This window comes from Eimeria necatrix, genomic scaffold (assembly GCF_000499385.1).
Source record: "Eimeria necatrix Houghton genomic scaffold, Enh_scaff1029, whole genome shotgun sequence".
In the NCBI taxonomy this organism is placed as follows: Eukaryota; Apicomplexa; class Conoidasida; order Eucoccidiorida; family Eimeriidae; genus Eimeria; species Eimeria necatrix.
The window spans coordinates 3812-13048 of record NW_013651835.1 but is presented as its reverse complement, the minus strand read 5'-3'; the positions used below and the strand labels follow the sequence as shown (position 1 = coordinate 13048).

Here is a 9237-nt window from a genome sequence, read left to right as displayed (position 1 = left end):
GGAGGGTTGGGAGCGGGGAGGGGGGGCCCCGGGGGGGGGCCCCCCGGGGGAGCAGGCAAGGAAGAGGCAGCAGCAGCAGCAGCAGCAGCAGCAGCAGCAGAAGAAGAGGAAGAGGAAGAAGAATAAACCCCGGAAGCCTCACATGGGAGGCAGGAGACCGAGCCAATGGAGGCGTAGGCCGAGTAACAAGCTGCTGCTGCTGTTGCTGCTGTTGCTGTGGCTGCTGCGGAAGCTGCCGCGGGAACGGGACGCGCTGCTGCTGCTGCTGCTGCTGCTGCTGCCGAGACGCCGCGCGATGGAGTTACTGTCGCCGCGGAAGTGTGCAACTGTTGCATTGCGACGGAAATCTTAAAAAGTGGTGGCGGAAAGAGCCCGGGAACGCCGCGGCGGACGCAACAACCCGCAGGTGTACAGACACCGTGCAGCTCGCGGCCCTGGTGCGCACGGAGTTAACAAGTCCCAACCAAATAAACCAACTTCTTCGTCCCGCGAAAAAGAAACAAATGCCCGAAAATACATGCAGGAATGCTGCCAAGGTGGCTCTTAGACATCCTGCTGCAGCTTACGTCACGCATCACCGACGCAGGCTTCCTGGACTACTTCGCGCACTCTCAACAGTCTTAACACCGCTAAACGCTCCCTCTTCTCCTTGTTTTCTTCTTTTCAGCCCGCTTCTTCCTTTTTCCCCTTCTTTCCCCCTTTCTGCATGCAAACAGCCGCCACGAGGCGACTCCGTGGCTTGAGAGCTCCAGAGCCCCAGCCCGACGCCGCGCACGGATACGCAACCGCCACAACCTCCAACGCAGCCTCCTAAATGCCACTTTTCCAAATCTTTTATGCTTAAAATAACTAAAATTACAAAACAAACTTTTCAAACAACGCGCTGCTCCTTCCACTCACGCCAAGCAACCCAGCAGCCACTCCCAGACGCCCGGGCACAAAAGACCGCCCTGCCTACGCAGCTGCTGCTGCTGCTGCTGCTGCCGCTGCTGCTGCTGCTGCTGCTGCAGTTACTGCTGCTGCTGCAGTGCAGCACAGTCGTCTAGGACTGCCTAGCAGCAGCAGAGGCGCTGCAGAAGCACTCATGGCAGCCCCGAGGCCTCACAAAGAGCCACAGCAACCCCCCTTTGCTGGCCTCAGTGCCCAGGGCGGCTAACGGGCAATTTCTTGACCCTTTAAATTTCTTTCTGAAGGGCTAAAGTCCCTGTAGGCAGTGTCAGTAGGGCGCTGCGGGGCCTTGGGAGTGCAGAGTAGTGCTGCTGCTGCTGCTGCTGCTGCTGCGGCTGCAGCAGCAGCTGCTTCAGCAGCAGCTGCCACAGCAATGTCCTTAGAGTTGCGAAGCAACAAACTGATTTGGAAAGCAAACAGCTGCGAAATGTAAAGAACGCAGAAACAGCAGCAGCAGCAATAACGGCTGCCGCAGCAGCAGCTGCACTTCGCAACAATAGCATTTCTGGTGAAGACCAGATATCACTTTGGCTCACTGAGACACACTAGAAGGGGTGGGGTGGCCATGGCGGCTTCAGAAACTCCTTCATACACAAGTTGTTTGCAGCTTAGTGTGACTCAGTGCAGTTTAGGCAGCTGAGCTCTCAGTCAAAACTCAGTAAAGGCCTCTTGCGCAAAGTCGAGCCGCTTGGGCTGCGCTGTGTAGTCTACACGCAGCAGCTCTGGCTGCCAGGCTGAGACCTTGTAGAGTTGCTGGCCAGAGCGGCGAGAGGCTTCGCGGGCATTTGGTGATTGAGATTGAGGTTTTGCATTTGCGATTGAGATGGAGGTTTAGCACTTGATTTAAACACAGAAGCAAGTGCAGAACGCTCTCCAGCCTGCTGTAGCTACTGGAGAAGCCTCAAATTGGCATCAAGGTGAAGGACATATGCGACCTTTGTTGCTTCCGTTCAACCTGTAGAAAGATATGTACAAGGTAAACCAACAATGGAGTCACGAAAGGGACAGTGGAGGGACGCAAAATGGTTAGGCTTTGCAGTTTGGTAATGGACAAGCAATCTTCGTGAGAAAGGAACTTTTGTAGCCTTGCTTCGTGCAGGAAAGTGTGCAGCTGATGAGGGGAGCTTAGAGCCTTCGCCCTTGAGCGAGGGTCCTGATAGCATTCTTTACTCTTCCATGTCAATCTGGACAAAAGGGGTGTTTGAGACGTCGCAGAAAAGTATCTTTGACGCAATTTATTGGGTATTTCGAAGTAGTTCACGCTCAGTAACACCTCCAAGTCCTCGGAACTCTTTGTTGCTTTACCTCATTTAGCATTGCCTCTTTCTATCCTCGTAAAATGTCCAGCTTGGCGCCTCCGCAAATTCCCTCACTAGCCAAATCGGTCATTACATGGCTTTATTCGCGAGGGGCACCGAAATATACATTGGGGAGCAAAGAACTTCGTTCTTCGAGAGCCTAGCGCAGGTCTCTCTGAAGGAAATATCGCTCTTCTTAGGCGTGAGCATGATTGCTACACTTTTAGCCAGCATCAATTAGCCGTTCGGTCACGCTTCCCATAAACAGAAGTGTCTGCCGTGAGAAAAGGTTTGCTCGGTGCTTTGTGCTGCAGCTGACTAAGTGTCGCCAAGTCGAACATGATTTAAGTTGCTGGGACAAGGCCACCCGCCGTCAGGAAAAAGGGGAGGAATCAAGCACTGCAAGGTGTCGTTTTTCTTGACACAGAGTTTAAAACAAAGCACGTAACTGAGGGAAATTGCTTTCATGTTGGCGTTTTAGTGATCACTCAGACTAGCGCAAAGCGCTAAACTATGGAAAAGTGGAGGCTCTCGTACGCGCATTAAATAGGTAAATTTCGTCTACAGTAAATGACAATTTGACTAGTGAAACCTCCCGCATGCTACAGGGTCGCGACTAGCCATAAAACTGAGAAGTGGAGAGAAAATAGAGAGTCAGGGCACCTTCGGAGCTCCGCCTCTTTGAGTGAATAAACTCAAGACTTGGGCGCATCTGGATGTTTCCCACCTTCCAAAACTACTTGTACACTTTACTATAATGGCGAGGTAGACAGCGACGGAGAACTTCAGGGCTCATGTTCTCTGCTCAGTAAACTCACGCTCTCTTGTAAGTGGGCACTTTCTGGAGAGAGAGAAAAGCAACAAATTTGCCGGCCGGAGTTATGGATAGAGAGCTATCCTAGGCAGAGTTGTGTATATCTGTAGGTGATGACACTGTTAAGTAGTGTAGATTTGAGGGACAGAGAGCTGGGACACTCTTCACAAAGTGGCAGCTGAGAATGCGTCGCATTCTCAGCTCCCCCTTTGTGAAGACAACCTTGGTCACTTGCTGAAGTCCCAATTGAGATTTACTATAGTTAGCACATTTTCGGCTTTCTAAAGCGTCTCATACTGCGAAATGCCGTAGGTTCCTAAGCTAGTGGTCCACTTCTTCTTCGCAGCCTTTTTGGCGCGCGTTGTACACTTGAACAGCGTTACAGAACTGCTGGCTCCAGCCCCGCCGCAGTAATTCAGATATTGTCCAAAGGCTGCTGGGGACTTTGCCGATGAAAGGTTCCACATTAAAGGAAGGGCGCTGTTTACGCACGCCTTTCCTGCACAAGAGTGCTCCTTCTGCAGCCATTGTTGCCATACTCTGCATTTTGGTATTTGCTTGCTACAATGATGACTAACAGTGTCATGAAAGAAGTTCACTTATGAGCATAAGGACCAGATCATCTTCATTCAAGGCCGCGGGGTGGAGTTGCTACCTGTAATTTGCTAAGCGTGCTCCGGAGACGGAAAGGGCTAACACTATGGCCATGACTCTCGGCTGGAAAGCTTGCCTGGAAAATCAAATATGCGTTACACTGATTGCAGTTTGCTTGCTACGTTTTTCTTTTCCTGCTAAAGGGGTACATCGTTTAGGTGGTCCGGCAATAAGTGCGCGGCAGGCTTCTCATCGTCTGCGCCCGCCACTGCTTTGCTGTTGAATATCCAGTGCAGGGGCTATCGTAAGGGCGTTTAGAGCCTGGTAATTGACAACCATACGCGTCTTCCGCTCCCCGGAGCCATCATCACGTTTGTTCACCATGATCGTAGGAGAGCAAATAGTCGAATTGGTCGGTCCGACCCAACCGTTTTCCGATAATTCGGCAATCTCCTGTTTGTGGAAAGTGAGCTGATCTGGGGTCATACGGTAGATTGCAGATCTCGCTAGGAGTTTTCCAGGCGACAGGAGAATATGATGATCATGAGGGCACTTCGGAGGTAATCCTTTAGGTAAGGTATCGGGAAATACCGCCCGATACTCGTGCAACATTTGGGCAACCCCACATGGAATATCCTGCGCCTCAGTCGAATTTATCCATTCGTCGAATAGAGTGTGCTCGAGTTTTGCGATAGGCCAGGGAGACTCCTCGTCACTCTCCGCTGTCACCGAGGCGGTTGAGGCCAAAGGACTACGGCAGCCCGAGGACATGGGTTGACTCCCTATCAACGCGCAACAAAGCGCGCCTTGCCATTCATCCGAGAGCCTTAAGGGCACTGCCGAACAAGCTTCGGGCAAAGCCAGTATGAGATGCAAACCGTGCAACGGAGTCCTGAGATCGTTAGTGTCGTCCGCCGCCTGACGAACGAGCGACGTTATCCGCGCCTTTGCCTTAGTCTTCGCGTGGGACTTATACCTCCTTGGAGGCGGGCGTAGGAATACAGCTGCCTCCTCGGCTGACATACCCGCCACTTGTTTGGCCAAGATCTCGTATGCTTGCTCTGCTGGGGTCCTTGGGTGGACTACGGTGGGACTATCCCTTTGCAGTGTCGTTTCACCAGTCCGAACGACTGGTAACTCGCACCACTGGCCATTCACATAGGTTCGGAGTTTGTCAGACTGGAAGTACCAGGCCACGTTGTGCTCCCGTCAGACAATCCAAACCCAAGACTAAGTCGTAGGGAACGGTTCCCACTGAAAAGTCCTTGGAAAAACGTGTATGTCCGCACCACAACGTCAATCCCGTCACTACCCGATCAATGCGTAATTGTGCACCTGTAGCAATGGCGAACCTATGCTCTTTTGGTTATCTCCGCACTTTCAGCTGCAGTCGTTCGACTAATTTAGAACTAATGAAACTTCTCGAAGCCCCAGTGTCCAAGAGGGCCTCACAAGGACTCCCTGCGGGCTCAACGCGAAGTACCGCCGTCGCACCCGCAAAACACAACGCTCCCCCTTGATCGTAACACTCTTTCATGCAAGTCTCCCTCCACCAGTGTGGCACGATCTCTGTCGCGTCTCACCTATTGCCGTCTTCTGTTGCCTCTGCAGACTTCCTGCTGCTATTCATCGTCGCGTCCGAAGTCTCTTCACTCAGGGTCGACTCTGACCCAGACTCCCGTCGCGTTTCCGGAAGCGGCTGAGTTCCTTCCGCGCGCTCATCGCTCTTATAAGTTCCTCCCGCAGTGCGGAGGAGTTGGTTTCCCATCTCATGGGAGACTGGAATGGCATTAGGGCCTGTCGCTACCGCACACATCATCCCCTTGCCATGACTACGCGGCCTAGAACGCTCGTCTCCACCCACGCCTAGGCCCGCACGTTTGATCGTTCCGTCTTCTCAGTGCTAGGACGGGTGGGCGCTCTACTGCCCTTGTCCACCTGCTCGGGCCGGCCTCGTTCATACGTAGGGCAGTCCCGTGCATAGTGTCCGACACCGCCGCACTTCTTGCAGATTTCCCCCGGACGTCTGGTACGTTCCCCTTTGCTAGGGCAGACACGTGCCGGATGTCCGCGACCCTGACACTCGAAACAGTTAGCGTGGGTTCCCCCAGAACGATTTTCAATTTCCAGGCGCCCACTAAGTCCTTTAGCTTGGACGGCCGCCCTAATGGCTCGGCTGATGCTTTCTCGGAGTTCCAGCACACTCTGCTTGGGCTCGTAGAGCCGCGTTGAGGGGGCCGCCGCTTGTTCCCACGACTGATATTTCACGTGTTCGTCATTGGTTATTAGAAGATGGAGGTCTGTTGGTAGCCTGGCGCAATAGTAGTCCGCGATTTCGTCGGGGGCAAGACCCAGCCCCCGCTCTGCCACAGCTGCAAACTGGTCGGTGTATTCCTTCGGGTCACCATTCCACCGTACCTTTGTCAACTCCGTTAACAATTGACTCTGCGACATTGTTCTGTCAAACCGCTCCGAAAGCCTGCGCCGTACTGTTGCCCAGTCGCTTAGGTCGATGGCTTCCTGTAGATACATCCAATACGTTAGAGCCGGGCCCACAAGGTAGTCTATAAGTGCATTTCCCCTGTCGCGCGGTTCCAATCCCATTTGGGCGTACCGGCGCTCGGTGCGCAGCAGAAAGGCCTTCATAGTGCTGCCGTCTTCAGGTAGTATAGGAGTCGTTGCGCCGGATGCTCCGGTTCCCCCTATTACAGTTCTAATCACACTCATTGAAGACTGGAATTGGTCCCAGGTGACGAAGGGGCTGTCCCCTGGCATAACATTGGGCAAAGGTGTCTCCTGCGGGGGCGCCTCCTTATGCCCATGCGACCGCTCTGCCACGGTGGGTTTCGGAGTCGCGTGGCGATGATAGGCTGGTGTCCCGCTCGGCATTTTGTTGACTGACATTGTAGGAGTCTCCTGCGGTGTGGGACCGATGACGCGTCCGTTGCGGAGGTGCATCACTTATCGAGCAAAGATTTCTAGGTGCGAGGCATTGAAACATAGTATTTCTACTCCCAAGTCCGGAAAGAATAAATATTTCAATCCCGGAACAGCCGCCAAATGTAGTGCGCGGCGCCTACTGCTGCGACTACGCTGTTTCCTGCCCCTCTAACAGGTCTACATACTACACCTAGTATAGCCCCATTTCTCGGTCTCTATAGCTTTATTCCGTCAAAATACGACAGTTCTAAAAGTGTCTCCAATCTGTCTCGTCGATTCGCTCCCTTCTCGGAGCTCACCTCCTAGGCCCTAGGGGAGGAGGTCCGCATTGGTGCCGGCGCTATCGCCAGCCCCAGTCTCCACACAATTTCCGCACATTTCACGTTTTCATTAGAACTGACTAACTGTTTTTCTTATTTTTTTCTTATTGGGAGGGTCCTGTCCTCCTCCAGTGTCGCAGCCCCTTGTAGGTCGCTAGCTAGCTATCATCTCTAGGACACTAGCCAGCCCTACTGTAGTGCCTCTGCACTACATGCTCTGCGGTCTACATTACTCCTCTATGTAGGGAATCCGAGCTATACCTTATTTTCGCAAGAATCGCAGGCCATAGGGTGGAGTTATCATAGACCAGTGGTTAAATTGTCTGCAGCTGCATCTTCTACGGGCCAATGCGACATGCTATTCCCGAAAGTATGCCCCCTCAGGCACGTGAGGCTGCGCGGCCCACATCGTGGAAATGTACGCGATATGTATGGTATTTCTGAGAGCTAAAATATGAATTCTCCTGACAGACGAGCCGCTGGAGACTCGAACTGCTGAAAGAAATGATTTGGTATTGCAGACTCGAGTTAAAAGCCTGCACTGTTCAAAAAGTACCCGATACCTGATATCTCTGAGGGCTGAAATATGAATTTTGTCCAGGGACGAGCGGTCAGAGTCTCAGGCAACTGAAGCAAACGGCCCGATATTGCAGCATCGATTTAATAGTCTGAATATTCGGCAAATTACTTGACATTTATGATATTTACGAGAGCTGAAATATGAATTATGTCCAGAAACAAGTGGTTGTAGTCTCGGGCCGCTGAAGGAAATGGTTTGATATAGCAGCATCGAATCAAGAGCCTCCTTTTACATTTATCCAGGGTGACGTGCCTTGTGGCACCCTTAATGCGTTAATCACAAGCCTCCTGGATCTGTTGATGGCAGTTAAAGAAGGTTTCTCGCACTAGTGCATTCGCAAAATCTTAGGTACTACTTGCCTCTGGGCTCTGCAATGCAACATGTTCCAGTATCAGTTGTAAACGGATGCTCATTGCATGCTATGTATTCAGTATATCAGCAAAAATTTCAATGAACTGAGTAATAAGATCAACTACGAAGGCACGCCTGCCCAATAATAACAGCGAAGCAGTGACTCTGTGTGCGGAGTTCGGCTCTTCGAAGTGAATCTTTCAGTGTTTATTCAACCAATTGTCTATTTTATACAAGTTCTGCGTTATTTCACGTCATAGACATGCCTTTTTTTCAGTACCGAGTGCGACCACGACCGGTGAAACAGTAACTTTCAACATGACTTGTAGAAGCTGAAGAATTAGCCTATGGCTGTATGTAGTAATGCAGAAAAAGCCAACCCTGTTCGCTGAAGAATAAGCTAAAGTCCCAAAACTGTGCGGCCCATGGGGATTGTTTACTTTTGCAAAGGTTCACTGCCTGGCATCGACGCAAGTTCGGCATTACAGGGACACGTAGCAGAGATTATCGGTCATCTTACACGCTTAGTGACTCGGCACGGGATAATTTACTGTTTGTTTCAAAATGGAATATAATGTCTCAGAGCGAAATGGCGGTTCAGCGCATGATGTCCCTTGAAAGCTATGTCGATTGTCGCACCTCCGTACTGTCTCGCGCCTCTCAGCGACTTTGCGCGAAGCGGGATGGTCCACATCTCTCTACGCTGAAGACAGGCATATATCGTTTCCCAACTCAGTTTTTTCGATAAAAAAGACAGGTATAGTTTCTCTTGTTTCTCTTTCTGACTCTGGAGCGACTCGGCGTGGCCCAACGTTCTTTGCCACCGACAAACATAACAAAAGCAGCTGACTCCTAAACACGGAATTTTGATAAATCCAAAGACGATTTGTATTTGTCTTTCAATTTTCCTGGTCATATACCGAAGATGCGAAGCTCTTTGTGCCTGGTTTCAATCGCATCACACGCTGGCCTCCTAGTCAGCAGTGTTCTTGCGACAGAAATATCGCCTGCGCCACTGCTTGGCACGAATATACCAAGCAATGACCCAGCAGTGTATTTGGAAAAAAACATGTCTGCGATGAACAGAAGCTGGCATTCTGTGTCTGTCATTGCAAAACTTGCCTTGGTCTTGGCTGTAATGGCTATGGCCTTTGCTATCATGCAATGCTACCTGACGCTACAAGCTGCAGTGCTCAGCAAAGACAAGATCCTGCGTCGTCTGAGGCTTACAGATGGGGGCGAGACTCAGTGCGCAGTAAGTATGAACGTTCCATGAAATTTTCAGGCGTGTTCTGAGGAAATGGACCTTACTAAAGTCACTGCTAGCCATGCGCTTTTTTGGCCCCTAGCGGAACACAGAAAAAAACATATGGTGCATGTGTATCCTATCAT

At 51.4% G+C, this 9237-nt stretch overlaps 2 protein-coding genes across 2 annotated transcripts; both read right to left on the bottom strand.

Annotated features, from left to right (window-relative positions):
- Positions 1–3903: 3903 nt before the first annotated feature.
- ENH_00000980 (hypothetical protein) lies at positions 3904–5473 on the bottom strand (the record flags this gene model as incomplete). The annotated part of the gene is made up of 2 exons (XM_013578156.1): positions 3904–4753; positions 5238–5473. The coding sequence occupies 2 exons, from the start codon at positions 5471–5473 to the stop codon at positions 3904–3906; spliced, it is 1086 nt and encodes a 361-aa protein (XP_013433610.1).
- Positions 5474–5520: 47 nt separating this feature from the next.
- On the bottom strand, positions 5521–6612 carry ENH_00000970 (hypothetical protein; the record flags this gene model as incomplete). Its single annotated transcript, XM_013578155.1, has 1 exon — positions 5521–6612. One exon carries the CDS (start codon positions 6610–6612, stop codon positions 5521–5523), a length of 1092 nt encoding a protein of 363 aa, XP_013433609.1.
- Positions 6613–9237: the final 2625 nt, after the last annotated feature.